Genomic DNA, 16,273 nt, shown 5'->3' on the forward strand with positions numbered 1-16,273 from the left:
TTTCGGAAACTGTTTTCAGCCACCTTAAACTAAAAGAAAATTTAAGGAAAATGCTGTTTTCATTAAAAGAATTACTCGATGCGCGTTAATATTCCGATTTGTAAGACCGACGTGTATAGCGATACTGTTAACTTCAATAAATGAGATCTACGATATTTTGACTTGTGGGTGGTACACATTATAGGTGTTTAGATTCTCGCTATCATCTTCATCTGAATCGGCTAGATTGGTCAAACTCCTTCGAATATCTTTCGTCCAGTCGTCAAAAGTTACGACATTTTGGAAACTAAAATGAATTTGAAACGCTTGAATCGCGAATTTTAATTCCCTTCTTTTGTATCTGCCGGCCTTGTTTTGAGATCGCAAAAATATAACCTCGCAAAATACCGTCTCACCAAAATCATAAAAGTTCTCGCCACATAAAGTACCACTGAGTAAGGTAGAAGAACCGATCTTCTCAGATAAGTTGCAGTTGAAGTGATTGCCAAAAAGAAGCCTGAAATCCTGAGAAGGTTCAAAATCGGAGGAATTTCAAGCCTGTGCCTTCCGAGACTATAACTGAGCTGCGTAGCCGCATGAAGGAAGAGGGAACGGCCAAATTTAAGTAGGTCCTCAGGTTAGATGGTCCGACGGTGCTCAACTAGTATCTGGGAGGAGCGGGTCCGAATCCCGTCGAAGCCTGAATTTTTTCACAACCTACTATTCTGTAACTGCATCGTTTCTTCACTCTAAGTGCTTATTCTTATCCCTTAACTTTCGCAAAAAAAAATGAAACCAAAAAATCAACAAACAAAGAAATGACGGGGTACTCTGCATCAATGTAAATCTCTAAAAAGCAGTACAATAGAGAACCTTTGACGCTGGAAATGATCCGTGGTTTCATTTTCATACGGGTGTGTCTCCTATGTCTTCACTTTTGTATCACAGTTGGCAGTCGCACAAGTCAATCGAAAAAAACGATCTTGAAAACTGGTGAGAAAAATGAGAGTCGAACAACCAAGGCGTGTTTAGAGGCGCTCGTAATTAGTTAGAAAATTACTTTGGCTTAGGTACAGGGGGAAGGTGAAGGAGATTGTGCAGCGACGAGTCACATCTCTTCTGGTTACACTACTAAGCGTGCAATTTGCCTCAGAAAGCAAAGGCCTTCGCCATACTTGTGATTGTCATTTTAAAGCCTCTATCAAAATAATTTCTGATTAATGACACTTTTAGCACGTGTCCATTTCAGTTTCTGAAAGAAGTCTACAAATGCGTGCAGTAACAAAAACGGCGAAAATTCGTCAAAATCGCTCTGACGAATTTGACTACAATTCGTCAAAATCGCCAAATCCATGAACAACCACTCGGTTTCACAAAGTTTCGTCAAATCTGCCATTTCGGTCACCGCGTGCATTTCTACACTTAAGTAGAGATATGTTGAGGGAGTTTCCTCTCTCCGTTTCCCATATCAGCCTCCTGAGTAGTCGAGAAAAGATGGCAGGTGAAAACAAACCATTGGCTAGATGACAGCTGTAACTTTGCCAAGAATTAAAATTGTAGCTCTTACCATAGAGAGAAACTGTGAAATCTGTAGCAATGACTGACCGGAAGTCACCATACTTTCATTATTTCAACTTACGACATAATGCGATTTTCATCTGATCGAAAACAGTGAGAATACAAACGCTAACAATGGATAATCTCAAGGAATTACTTAAACCAAAAACGTTTAACACAGTTAGCCACGCTACAGTTGTTATTTGGATCCTGATCGGTGCAATCTTCCTTGGCATTTTTGCCGACGCAGAAAACGGCGAATCCAGGTATGATTTCCGCTGTGCCGGGGCGAAGAGTGAAAACATCGACCTTGTTCGTGGAAGATGTTTTGAGTTATACGAGAAGCGGTATAACAAACACGATGTTCCTATCTATGCCTTCGTGATCATGAATTTCTTCCTCATCGGAACTGTCTGTGCTATTTACTCCCAAATAGCGAGCCTCACAATCAATCAACTGTCGCCAAGCGCTCGTAACGGTGATCCCGAGGGGCAGTTGTGCGACCAAGGAAACGCACTTTCTAGTAAAAAGCTGTTTATCGCTTACTGCTGTCAACTTTTCGCAAGGATTGTTTTAGGAGTTCTCTTCATGGTTCTACAAAAACAGTTTCTTTATCCTCGGGACTTCCCCCCCAACTTCCCTTGTTATCTAACCTCTGGAGGGAGTCAGCCAAGGAATTCTACTGGCGTCCTGCACGAGTGTCATAATCAACGAGCAATTAAGAAAAACTCCTGGATGCACGCTGTTCTTGTCGTGAACGGAATTTTTCTCTTTGGTATTCTGTTAGAAACCGCCTATATTTTGCTACGAGCCTGGAAAGAGGATAGTTTCATGAAAAATTCCAAGTTTTTAAAGGCTCACCTGAATCCCTTCCATGCTAACTCGCAAAATGCTACCACATCGACTGTGTTGAGACCTGAACCTCCGCAGCAAGAAGAAAGAACAGAGCAAGAAACGAACGTCCCACAAGAACAACACCAGGAAGAGGAAAGTAAAGAACATGTAACGAACATCCCACATCTGCCAAGCAAGCCTCAACAACTCCAAAAACCACCGCTTCAGGAATTCATCGAGAATACAAAAGAAATTATTAAAGAGGAGACCAATCAAACTCCCCAACTCCGGTCGCCTTTTTCAAGTACTCCAGGCGAAGGACACCGAGTTAAACATATGACTCTGGATCAGATTTACACAAAACTTGTCGTTGTTCCAGACATGGCTAATTATGACTTTACTGGAGACAGACTGGAGAAACTGGAAGTCTACACCAGATCGGGTGGGGAAAACACAACACCAAGAGGACCGGAGGACATTCTTAATCACGAAAACAAAAACGTTTTGATTGTTGGTCGTCCCGGAATCGGAAAGACACTATGCTGTACCAAACTCCTCAGAGACTGGGCATTTAACAAAGTATTCCATGAATCACCTGATTCCAAAATCCATTTTGATGCTACTTTCTTCATCAAATTCAGAGCATTCAACGCGAAAGCCGACCTTAGCCTTAGGGAACTGCTCACATTGTCAGAACATTCCCCATCAGTTCACATGGATGATGAAGTCTGGAAATACGTCCTTGATAACCCCCAAAGAGTTCTCATCATTTTCGATGGAATCGATGAATTTAAACATAATTCAAAAATCGGCGACGAAAATTTCGAGCCTAAATTCAGAAACCGCGCAGACGAGAAGATGCCCCTACACGCCTTGTACGAGAAACTTGCGACTGGGAAACTTCTCAACGGAGCTGCCGTTTTAACAACCACAAGACCCACGGCTTTGTCATGCATCGAACGTGTTTCTTTCGACAAAATATTCGAGATCCTCGGCTTCTCGTCCAAACAAGTCAAAGAATACGTAACCAAATTCAGTGCTGAAGAAGACAAGGATGCGAGAGAAACAATGTGGCGACACATCGGCGGCAACAGGAACATTCTCTCTCTATGCTACATTCCTGCGAGTTGCTTCATCATTTGCTCAACTCTCTTTCAAATGTTGAAGTTCTATGGTTCCAAGAGTCTTAGCCTACCAACGAATCTAACAGTTATTTACAAGAAAGCAGTGAAAATTTTTTACTTCAGACACAACAATGAATTCCGCGGCAAGAACTTCCCAAGTAAATTCTTGGAATCAGACAAATTACCCCCTGAAGTGGAAAAGAAATTCTCGAAACTTGAAAAAATAGCATTTGAAGGAATCAAAGAAGGAAGGCTGGTCTTTGAAGGACACGAAGTACGCGGAATGGAAGACAACGCTCTTTTTCACCGCTTACCCGACCGTCGGCCTGACACGTTTGAACGCGAGGAAAAATTCTGTTTCATTCATTTAACAATGCAAGAGTTTTTCGCTGCGAGGCACCTAGCAAACATGAATGAAACAGAACCGAGGAACTTTGTTTCTACGAACATCGCGGACGGCAAATGGCAGCTGGTTTTTCAGTTTCTAGCAGGACTAATGAACGAGAAAGAAAACCTACCGAGCGAAATCATCACAGACCTTCTTCCTGTGGAAACTGAAGAGAAAGAAAGCGTGTTGTACAACGAAGAGTGGACAGAGGATATGGAGCCAAGGAAAGTAACTTGTTGGCCGACTGAAGACAATAAACATTTAGCAGTGACATTATTTAAATGCATTAACGAAAGTAGTGAGATGGAGGAAATAGTTCAGAGAAAACTACAACAAATTAACTTTAATTTTGTAAATTTTAATGATTGTCAACTCACACCTGTTGATTGTACTTCAGTAGTTACTGTAATTAAGAATGTTCAACAAATTTCATATTTAGATTTGGCCTACAATAACTTTGGTCCATTATGTTGTTTTGAAATTTGTAAGTTGTTAAAATGTAGTAAATCTCAACTGAGCTGGTTAAACCTCGGACGAAATCAATTGACAGACGAAGGAGCAAAGTATTTAGCTGAAGCCATCAACAACAACAACTGTCAGCTACGCACGTTAAAGCTCTGGGGAAATAACATCTCAGACATTGAAGCACAGTACTTGGCTGAAGCCATCAACAACAACAACTGTCAGCTACGCACGTTAGACCTCTCATTCAATAACATCTCAGACATTGGAGCACAGCACTTGGCTGAAGCCATCAACAACAACAACTGTCAGCTACGCACGTTAGACCTCTCAGAAAATAACATCTCAGACATTGGAGCACAGCACTTGGCTGAAGCCATCAACAACAACAACTGTCAGCTACGCACGTTACACCTCACAGCAAATAAAATCTCAGACATTGGAGCACAGCACTTGGCTGAAGCCATCAACAACAACAACTGTCATCTAAGCTTGTTATTCCTCACAGCAAATAACATCTCACACATTGGAGCACAGCACTTGGCTGAAGCCATCAACAACAACAACTGTCATCTAAGCTCGTTATTCCTCACACGCAATAACATCTCAGACATTGGAGCACAGCACTTAGCTGAAGCCATCAACAACAACAACTGTCAGCTACGCACGTTAACCCTCATAGGAAATAACATCTCAGACATTGGAGCACAGCACTTGGCTGAAGCCATCAACAACAACAACTGTCAGCTACGGACGTTAATCCTCTCAGCAAATAACATCTCAGACATTGGAGCACAGCACTTGGCTGAAGCCATCAACAACAACAACTGTCAGCTACGGACGTTAATCCTCTCAGCAAATAACATCTCAGACATTGGAGCACAGCACTTGGCTGAAGCCATCAACAACAACAACTGTCAGCTACGCACGTTACACCTCTGGGGAAATAACATCTCAGACATTGGAGCACAGCACTTGGCTGAAGCCATCAACAGCAACAACTGTCAGCTACGCACGTTATACCTCACAGAAAATAACATCTCAGACAATGGAGCACAGCACTTGGCTGAAGCCATCAACAACAACAACTGTCAGCTACGCACGTTAAACCTCTCATTAAATAAGATCTCAGACATTGGAGCACAGCACTTGGCTGAAGCCATCAACAACAACAACTGTCAGCTACGCACGTTACACCTCAGAGCAAATAACATCTCAGACATTGGAGCACAGCACTTGGCTGAAGCAATCAACAACAACAACTGTCAGCTACGCACGTTAGATCTCACAGACAATAACATCACAGAAACAGGTAAACAACACGCAGAGAATTTACTTAGCAATAGTCAGTCTAACTGTCGCCTTATTATCTAACATCGCCAATTCACAAATAATTGCTTAATCTGGAAAAAAAGTTAAATAATCACTTACAATTCAAAATGTGAGGTAACCAGCTCAGTGACAATTACAACACAACCACTAAAATCGTGAATGAAAGAAAGAAAACAAAGTTTGTGAAGCGCTCAGAGCAGAGAGATTATTTGAACCGGATCGAAATGAAGAAAAATGAACCAATGAACATGTTTATTGAGAACAAAGGATGTCAAAGTGCCTTTTTTTGTAAACGAACCAATTACATTGAAGTTAAAACGCAAAACTTACTGCATAGAAAACAAACAAATCTCGGACCTCTCAGGAAACTTTATCATTTTATGATTGGTTTATTTCGATCTTAAATTTACTGTATGCTTTTGTATGATTTGACCACTTTTGTCTGTCATAAGAAATAGTTTTCTGTTTAGTTTATTGAAGTTCTTTTAGAGATTATAGGCGGATCAGATGAGTAAATACGATACAGATCGCTTCCTAGGGTTGTTGTTGTTTTTTTTTTTCTGTTTGTTTTTCTTTTCGATCAAAGCGATCCGGTTCGAGTAGTTTCATACTGTCTGCTGATGAAATTGTAAACAAATTGTAAATAAGGAAACTCATTACTTTTCAAAGACAAAAGACTTTATTGTAGGTTAGTGGTGTGAGACATTTATTACGTTACACAATTTTTTTAAGGTGTATGCAGTAGCTTTAAATATTGGAGTGTTTTTGCACATATTTTTTGCCTGTTACTATTATCATGATAAAATGAAAAACTCTGACAGTTGAGATTTCACTGACTAGTATTTGTAGATAAAAGCAGAACTCCTAAGTTTATCAGATGATTGTTGAATAAATCATGTAAGCAGATTTATTCTTTGTGTTGCTGTCAATTCTGCTTCTATGGTTAGACATATCAGACAGAGTAAAGAGCTTTACAATAAGTTTCGAAACAAAAAAATTATTGGACAAAGGAAGGCGATGAGGGTGGGGTGGGGGAAGGGGGGGGGGGTTGGTAAAGCCTTCTCAATATCACACGAAACTATAAATAATTTATCTGAGAAACATGATCAGCTAAAATAGAGGCTTTTTCCAGTAGTGCCTTCTCTTCAGCAGAGAGAGCACCCTTCTTAAAATCAACTATTGCCCTACCTTAGGTTGAAATACAAAATTATTCCAACCCTATTTTAAACCTAGACCAAAATTCCACACCCTGTCTTAAACCAGCAATAAAACATCTTTAAAAAATTAAATGAAAATAGCTTATTACCTCAAATAAATGCCCAACCAGATATTGAAAATTCTGGTCCAAATTTTCATCATACACGATCATGTTTAGTTTTTCATAATATGCGTGTTTTGTTTGGAGAATTCGGTATTGGATCAACTAATAATCCCCTCCCCTGGCTGATATTTTCTCGAATCCCATCACTTGTCTGCTTGATATTGTATTGATATTGTAAGGAGAAATTCTGTCTTGGTCACTCATGGGAGTGAAAGGCTTAAAGGGTTAACACACAATGAAAAATTGCTTGACCCTATTTTTAATCAAGTTTCTTTCACAAGTTAACAAATATTCAATACCCTATTTACATGAACATGTGAATCTGTCAGCTACTAACAATTTTAATCTTAAGTATTCATAACATCTATAACCATAATGCTTTCTTTTCTCTGAAGCTTATAACCCATTAACTCCCAAGGACTGATTGCTACTTCTCCCCTTCAGCTGCTATACATTTCATTGTAAATTAATTACAAGAATTTGAGGTTAGATCAAGATAAAAACTTGAAGGTATTCTCATTACCTTATGGATACAAAAAGGAGAAGCTACATGTTAATCACTTCAGGGAAGTAAAGGGTTAAGATGTGCACATCTGCAATTATTGTTAGGAGTTCTTTGTCTCAATATAAACAAATTGGGCTTTAACTTGGGGTAGAAGAGCACAGAACATGTCATCACAATGGAATGTGCTGCACATCAAATTCATCACCTTAGAGAAAAATGTGTAAAAATATGTAATATGTCAATTAGCTTACTCACAAGCATATTAACTTGGTACATCTAGAAATATACAAATTAGTCTTTAACTTACATTTATCTCAGTAGTCTGGAAATGTAGAATTCTGGAAATACACCAATAATTCTTTAGCTTAGTTGGATGTATCTTAAGTTGATAGTCTAGAAATGTGAAAATCTGGAAATAGTACAAGGATATGGTTTTAACTTTGGTTCTAAAAAAAATTCAATTTTCTTTGTAGCCCACTGTCTTGCTTTCTCTACTTCATTTAGTAAAGAAAAATCCTTAATCTATCAAACACCTTTGTTTTGCCCAATTTCCCAACAGAAACATGGGAGAAGAGAGAGACAAAAGTTCAAAGAGGGGGGGGGGGGGGAAGAGGACCAAGGGGGGAGGGGTATGGCAAAGGTTCCAAAGGTGACAATGAAAACAAAAATGTTGACCCTGGTAAAATGAAGATCAACTGAACCAATACAACTCAATAGAAAAGGGCTTAGAAATAACAATTACCTCAGCATATATGGTTTGCCCTTTTTCTTGATATCACATAAATGGCACAATTCACAAGTTTTCTTTACCTCTTGTTTGAACCATGTCAACAGATATGATGCATGCATGTGTTTTACTGAGCCTGAACTGTAGCACTGAGTTTTAGGGGCTTGTTCCCCTGAAGAGTGATAAATACAGCAGATGCTCTGACTCAGACAGATCAGAATTTCCTGAAAATTCACATTTCCTGAAAAAGAGTAAAGGTTCATTTTTTAATGATTTTTGAGTTATTAGCAAAAATATTAAATATATGACCCTATGTTGGCATATCAAATGGTATTTATCTTGGATGGGCGCATTAGAGTATGTATCTTGCATAACCTGACTTCTGCATTAGGGTATGTATCTCACACTAATCAGATCACAGCAATGAGGTATGCTTGCACCAATCAAAGTGTCACAGTATTGTCCCTGATGCCAATCACATCATAAAATTAGGGTACTGTCATATGTTGCAATGGAATCAAACTAACATTGATAAACACCAAGAATAGCATTAACAAAGAATTATGAGCTCATCTACCCAGTGTAATAGTTAATTTCTTCTAAGAACTTCATTGCTATGACCTGTAGGAGGTTAGAAAGGTGATCAGGGAATTTTTTTCTACCATTTGGAAGTTAAAACATGTTTTGTGTAACACTCCTTCACTTACAATGCACATGCCATTGGCTCAAGGCCTTTCATGAAATTATCACTAGAACTTTTGTTTTGGAAGGGCTAGTGTTTTGTTGACTGGGATAAAAATTGTGCAAAGCATTTGCATAAAGCAGATTTGATCAATAACCTAGTTTTTGCCTTTTGGTTGCTCTTTTTGCAAAAGCTGAAAAAATCACAAAGTTATATTTACTTTCTGTGTCAACTGTCATGTGGACTATATATTTATTTTTGCTTTTAAAAGTTCTCCATGCTTCTGTTAGTCATCTTGTGTTTAAAAGGTATTTTCCTGATACAATTACATGTTAACTTGTTGCTATGAACTAGACTTTCTCAGATAATTGCCATTTTCCAGTAAACAACCTAAATTTTACAAGATAATCCCACTCCACTGAAAAAATTTCACATGGAACTAAATGCTACTTTGAGTCAATTTTCCATGCAGTTCCCATGTGCTAAGATATGATTTACCAATCAAATTCACTTTTAGCTGTCCAGGACTTCATCCCATCACATGTCAATTCCTTCTAGACAGCCTGCATCTTATCATGTATTCCACACAAATGGGGCAAAGTACAGATAGGCAATTACCAAATAAAGAGCCCATGTTGTTATACTTTGAAATATGATACTTTTCTCACCACTTTTCTACACTAATGTTGTTCATTTTTGCTAACAATTATTCAGACACCAGTGGCAATAGACCTTAAAATGTTTCTCTGAGTTATTTCTTATAAACTACAAGGTTTTGTTTTTTTGCTCTCCATTTAACAATATCTTCATCAGAATCTTTCATAGGTAAATACTCTTTTTCTTTTACAAAAATGCAAAAATCAGTTGCTTAGTTTCCCATTTTGACCCACCCATCAAAAAAAAAAAATACTCTTGCATGCATAGCATGCCTATGTTTTAAGTATGCCCTTGTCAGTAACTAATATCAACAGTGAAAGAGTATTTTTGGACAAAAATAAGGGGTGTTTCAGCTCAGGGACAGTACTTGAAGTGTTACCAAGTGAATAATTTTGCCTTTCACTATCCCTACCATTCAATGGGAGGCCCGTCTGACAAATTAAGAATTAAAACACAACTATCATACCTCATGGCTGACAAAGATAAATGCTATAAAGTGGCAACTATGGTATTCTGTATTTCCTTTCTTCACATTTTCAATTTGTTTTTTGCTCATTTTTTATTCTTCTTTGGTATTTTTCTTTAAGGAAACAAAAAATCTTAAACCACTACCTATGGTTAAAATCAAGCAGGGGGTAAAATAGTATGCTAAATATTTAACTATCATAACAACACTCCTTAGTATGACACATTGCACAGCAATTGGAATCATCATTTGCATGAATGTACTTCTGACACTATGGGGCACTATGGTAAGACTAAACTCTTAAAGATTCCCTGCCTTTCTGTAGACATACCACCAAGCATATCTATTTCCCAGAGAAAACTAAAAAAAAAAATACTCCTAAACTCCACCAACTTGGGGAGGAGGTTGGTTAGGAAGAGGAACAGGGGGCTGGTTTCACTTTGGTATTCACAGGTGACTCATAATTCTCAAAAACTGTCTCACAATCTCATTGGGAAATCATGAAAAGAATAATTTACAGGCCTGTTAACAGCTTCATCATCTGAAAAATTAGCCTAATGCTCTTTGAAACGTCTAAAGCTACTAACTACAGGGGAAGCAGAACTGGGAGCAGCAGAAGCTGAGGGAAACGTGGGGGGGGGGGGGGGTGGGTCAACAACTACACATTCAAACAAAACTATCATTCAAATGGAGTAAAATTATCACGTTCAACACGAACATACTGATCTAATGCGAAAAATAGAGTTAACTTTGATCATTCTTGTGGATATGCATTCAAAAGTCAAGGTTGCTATGTTGAATTTGTACCAGATGAAAATATTTCACTCACTAAAAGCTGCAGACTCTTCCTCCGGCAGCTCCTCGTCGTCACCACCTTCTCCTTCCCTAAAATATCAACATGACGATGTTTGCGTTCCGCTTGTTCCTTGGAGTTAACTAATACAAAATAAAAGCCAGTCTATGACTTCACGTGCATCTGTTGTATAGTTAAGGGGAGTAAAACGTACAACTGTGAGAACGTTTGATGAGGCAGCTTTCACGTTCAAATCGATAACAATACAGAGGTGACACCCTGAAAAACATGATTCCGAAGAGCGATGGCCAGTGTCAGGGCTGAACCAAGACGAGTCACAAGAGATATGATTTAACGAGTGTCCCACGATAATTCGCCATTTTGAAACCGTGAGGGGCTTTGGGACGAAAATAACCACCAGCTGCTGGTACACTTCATGATACATACACCACATATTACAGAGGCCCATCATTATGGCGGAAAGAATGCGTTTTAATTTTATCACATTTTGTAAAAGGAGCAAGTATATTTCTCGGCGCTGACATTCATTCTTCCGTAGCTCTTTGCTTTTGTTACAACGGGCATATCAGACTTTCCCGGAGAATCGTGATCGTGTGGTATTTTTGTATTTAATTTTTTTAATTCACACCGATCTATTTTCGATATTCCTTATTTTTTTTTAGGAAGCCCAAAGTCACGAGGAGGATCCCCCAGCTACTGCTGGTCGTGCAAGAAAAAGAGAGTCCTTTTTTGGTAAGTTTTATATTTCACGTGTGGGAGCATGATTTCATTGTTCAGGTTGCAAGCTGTTGTATATGAGATTTTCATTTTCTATTTTCTTTCAGGTGGCGTTTGAGACAGACTCAAACAAGCGTAACCAGATGGATAGACGGTACATGAAGTCTATGCAAACAAAAGTATTTCAGTGTTTCCTTTTTTTAATTTTATATATATATTTTTTATATTTATTTATTTATTTATTTGAATTTACCAATGTAATTTTAACAAGACTTTAAATAAAAACTGTTTTTTAAGCTCATGATATCGGGGTTGAAATTGTTTGTATCTACATCCCTAACAATGCAGTACCTCAGGATTTTTTTTATTCTAAACTAGCCCTACCTTCCTTCCTTCCCTTCTGTCTGTCTGTCTGCTTGGCTTTCCTCCTCTATTTTTTGCTTTATTTCTCTCTTTTTGCTTTTAGATGCAAGAATGGTATGCTAGGACTAAGCTGTCAGCACTCTGCTTTGCATTTTGGAAAGGCCAGTTCTGGATTGCAACAGGTTTAATACTTTGACAGTTTAAGGCACTGATTGATGTTATTTACAGCCCACATTATATTTTAAGGTATGGAAGATATGGAACATTTTTCTGATTTCTCATTCACTTCTCTGTACAAGTAATACTTATTTTAACTAGTTTAATTCATTAAATTCTGAGTGCATTTTAACATAATTTTGTTTTGCATCTGTTATAAGTACCCACCTCTCTGCTTCCAGATTTTAATTTACAGTACAATACAGTTTGAATGTTTATTTCCTATAGTGCAACAAGTTCAAGCTCAAGAAATGGCAGCTGATGATGACATACCACCAGAAGACCCTGTGCAATTTAGAGTGGTAGATCTGAGGAAAATGGTTGTTAGGGAAGTCAAAAAAGATGGTAAAGAAATTTAAAAAAGCAAACTGGATAGATGGTTCAATTTTCACAAATGTAAACAATTTTGGGGGTGATGTACTTAAAAGGCTATGCAATTTGTCTATTCTAATCATACAACCCACAAGTTTGTTTCTCTAAAGTACTAAATTGAATAGTAATGCAGTTGTTAAATGTAAAAATTTAAGCACCCACTTTCAATTTTCCCATAAATTTGCAGAATATGTATGGTGTATTTTCATGTAGGGAGATCTGAGCCTGGATGGGGGAAAGAAGCATGCTGACCAGTTTGGTGGCCTGAAGAAGTTGAGTTCACAGATGTAAATAAAAGCAGCAAGCGACCACATCTGGACAATTTAATTTCAATAACGCATTCATGCAGAAATTGGAATCAACAACAGCACCCTCAAGAGGTTGACATCACAGTAAATCGCTCTGCTCACAGTCCTGTGATTCCCATTCCTGTATCATCAACACCAGCTTCTGCATTTATTTCTGATCCTCCCTCATCTGCCCCTGAAGTTTTTGCAAGCCCCATTTGCCCTCCTGCTCCTTGATCAACACCTGCTGTCAGCACTTCCATTTCTGATCGTCCCTTGGCTACTCCTGAAGGTCACGTTTAACCTTCTCTTGTATTTGAGGACATTGTAAAGAAGAAATTTGGGAGTGAATCAGTTTACTGCAGTAATATGTGGCAATCTGTACTGCAAACCTGCAGTAAACTGAATCAGATCCAAACATCAAAGATGCTGAGTATTCTAGGAAAACTGAATGAAGATGTAAGCTTCCTGTTATTAATTGAACTCCTTTTTGTTCATTACTTTTTTTGTGCATGTATGTGTGGCAAACAAATAAACAAACATACCATGTCATTTATTTATTTTACAATTTAATCTTGTCTAGGATGCAAGTATTTTGTTTTGAATTTACCATTCCTGAACATTCTCTATGTCATTTCATCAGCTGTCAGCCAAACTTTTAATACCAGTTGTTTAGCTAGAAGCTTGGGAAAGGGGCTATGTCCAAGCAGTTTGGTCCTACTAACTCCAAAAGGTGGATATTGTTTATTTAAGGGTCCACTAATGCCAGGCCAATTCCAGCTCTTTAGTGTGATGTTCAACTTGATGATTAGGGTTGGGGCATTTAATGAGGAATCCATCATGAGGGCAAACATTCATGAGAGTTAATTAACAGCCTTTGACTATTAATATTAATTTCATTTTGTTAACCAATTTGTGATCTACCTATTAATGCAAGATGTTTTTTCCTATCCTAGACTGAAATCCATACAATCATAAAGCCCCAAATTGCAAGGGACATTTTAGGATGCATGGTCAGATTGCCTTGGGAGGTGAACTTAAGTTTATCTCCTCACAGCCTGGAACATTTACCAAAGATTTCTCCACGTCAGTTTATCAGCAGCAAGAATCAGTGCAGACTTCCTGAGCAATAAAAAGTTCAGTTAAAGTTATTAACTTGGAATGATTATCATCATCATTGTTATTGTCACTATTATCATTATTTTCATTTATAAATTTTATTGTATTTGGTTGTTATTAACTTCAAATTCTATTGCTTTTAGAGATTTTCCAGCTATGTTGACCAGTCCATTTATGAGCTTGGTCTGGAGCCATTCTACTCAAGTGGGGATGGAAACTGCTTTTATAATTCACTATCCATACTCATGTCTGGACATGAAAGTGACGGTGAATTTTTTAGACTGGGTGCAGCAATGTATGGTCTTGCTCCCTATAACCACATTGTTGATGCAGTAAGAACAATCAGTTATTTTTTGTTATCTTTGCTAAGCTTATTAGTTTACAATTTTAACGTCCTTGTTTCATGTTTTAAGTGAACTTTAACAGAGGTCAACCTCTGGATCTCTTTTTCAAAGCAGAGACTGAGGCATAATAAATCAATCTTAAATTAATCTTTAAAAATTAATTTATTAGTTCTTTCTTTAGGTGCTTGTTTATGTGGTTGCTTGTTATACAGAAATATTTTAATCCAGCTGTTAGAGAAATTTGCTACTTTGATATTCTCAGATTACTTAGCAAGCAATCTATAAGGTTGTGACTTTTTTCTTTATCCTCTAAACACTAACTGCCATTCATGTCAATTCATTTCTTTTCATCAACTTCATTTGTTTCCTTGACTGCTTGCAAAACCTAAAATCCTTTGATCACTTTTGATAATTACACAATGATATTTTGTGCACATGGTTTTCAATCATATTTGACAACTGTCCAATAAACTAATATCTGTAGTAGATGGATAGATATCTTTATTAAAAATCCCATGGCAGCCTAATAAGGCTGAATTGCATGATTATTTACAATACAATACTGGCTAAAATTGTATGAATAGTATTCATCTCAGTGTCGTGTTAACCGTTCCTGTAGTTACTTATTACCCTCTCCTTAGAAGTAAGTAAACTGCATTTTGAAAAATTGTATTCTGTTCACAATATAACTTTAAAAGGAGTTGCTTTGTGCTTCTGTCATATTTCTTTTTACAGAATGCGTGGCATTTTACTGATAGAGGCGATGCTTTGTAGTGGGCAGCCAGTGTGAGCCTTTCACCAAACGAGGTTCAGGAAATTAAAGACAAATCCATTCAGGAAATTGTTGCAAAAAGTGTCCAAAGCCAAGTCTTTAATGCCCTAAAGAATTTTACTGATATTGGTAACTAACTTGAGACTTTTTTGTTTTAAGGACTGGCTCACATTCTTTTGAATCAATTCCACATCTTCATCATCTTATTACAACCAGTTATCAGCTCGTTTCTCCAGGCAAGTTGGCATTACAATACTGACATCCGCAGTTTTTTTTTTAGAACTCTTGCAGGTAACCTCTGCTGCCGGCTTTTTGAAGAAACTAATACAACAGCACTGCGAACTGTCTGGGGCTGTATGGTACAACACAAAACAAAGTCCTCCTTGTTGCTTCCAGTCAGACAGGGAAGAGGGGCCTTTTCACTTCATCTGGCTGGCACTTACAGGACAAGGAAACACTTTAAACCATATATGCCCCCTTCTGCCATAGAAGTGTGTTGCATTAGATGCTTTCTTGTGCGTGTTTTGGCGAGTATTTAACACCCAACATTCAAGTCGCAATGAGATGGTGCAGTGCCTTACCTACTTTGAGTGCTACCACTGCGTTTGTTTGGGCATTTCTCTCGAAGAGGCCAACGAATTCCACGATAGTGGATTGTGGCTGCACGTTGCCCCACCCATATCGGAGCCACGACATGTGAGTGTACAGTGGAATCCCTACTTTTCGAACCTCCTGATAACTCGAACCCTTGAAATGCTGTTTCCCTTCCCTCAGTCAAACAATGTAACTTTACACTGATTCCTAAAGCTACCTTATTATTTGAACAAAGTTTTGTTTATCTTGAATGTTGGAAAAAATCTTGATTCCACTGTACTTTCTCTGATGCTTTTTTTGTTTTGGCTCGTTTATAATGTTTTGAAACGTAGCATACTGTTCATTTTATCTATTATATTTTGTAGATCGGTGTACTAAAACCAAGGTAGCATTCTGCGGTTTGTAAGGAAGGCGTATTTGAAGGTTTTTACGTTAAAGATACACTTATTATAAAGATTTTATTAAATCTAAATTATGGGTTAAAGTTTGCATTGCATCCTTTCATTTTCAGACATTAACAACAGAACTCCTAATTAACAAAAGTATACATTAAGGTTAGCATTGAACACCGAACATTGTCTTTTGTCGCACCGAGACTTGATGAGGTTGGTAGCAACTGGACCCCTTGGAGGACACACGGC

The 16,273-nt window shown here is 38.0% G+C and overlaps 1 protein-coding gene, 1 long non-coding RNA gene and 1 pseudogene across 8 annotated transcripts; 2 read left to right on the plus strand and 1 right to left on the minus strand.

The window, feature by feature from the left end:
* Positions 1–817: 817 nt before the first annotated feature.
* Positions 818–5,868, plus strand: LOC149041073 (uncharacterized). Its single transcript, XM_089214353.1, has one exon. It carries the CDS (start codon positions 1,672–1,674, stop codon positions 5,716–5,718), a length of 4,047 nt encoding a protein of 1,348 aa, XP_089070479.1. The 5' UTR covers positions 818–1,671; the 3' UTR covers positions 5,719–5,868.
* Positions 5,869–7,240: 1,372 nt separating this feature from the next.
* Positions 7,241–11,239, minus strand: LOC149041074 (uncharacterized). Of its 6 annotated transcripts, none has more exons than XR_016189107.1 (4): positions 10,864–11,239; positions 8,313–8,470; positions 7,810–7,911; positions 7,241–7,707 (listed from the first exon to the last, which is right to left on the minus strand). It is a non-coding gene; the product is annotated as an uncharacterized LOC149041074 (long non-coding RNA). The 6 variants fall into 6 exon arrangements; XR_016189112.1 differs by having other exon boundaries at positions 7,810–7,840; positions 10,864–11,233; XR_016189111.1 differs by having other exon boundaries at positions 7,810–7,840; positions 8,245–8,470; positions 10,864–11,233.
* Positions 11,240–11,274: 35 nt separating this feature from the next.
* On the plus strand, positions 11,275–16,226 carry LOC149041075 (uncharacterized; annotated as a pseudogene). Its single transcript, XR_016189104.1, has 10 exons — positions 11,275–11,580; positions 11,673–11,744; positions 12,032–12,110; positions 12,373–12,489; positions 12,730–13,262; positions 13,760–13,939; positions 14,066–14,254; positions 15,319–15,734; positions 15,998–16,055; positions 16,144–16,226. The product of XR_016189104.1 is annotated as an uncharacterized LOC149041075 (transcript).
* Positions 16,227–16,273: the final 47 nt, after the last annotated feature.

This window comes from Pocillopora damicornis, chromosome 8 (assembly GCF_964200805.1).
Source record: "Pocillopora damicornis chromosome 8, jaPocDami1.2, whole genome shotgun sequence".
Taxonomy (NCBI): Eukaryota; Metazoa; Cnidaria; class Anthozoa; order Scleractinia; family Pocilloporidae; genus Pocillopora; species Pocillopora damicornis.

Excerpts from the sequence above, each read along its gene's own strand:
- LOC149041073 (XM_089214353.1), top strand. The coding sequence starts at position 1,672 with ATGGATAATCTCAAGGAATTACTTAAACCAAAAACGTTTAACACAGTT.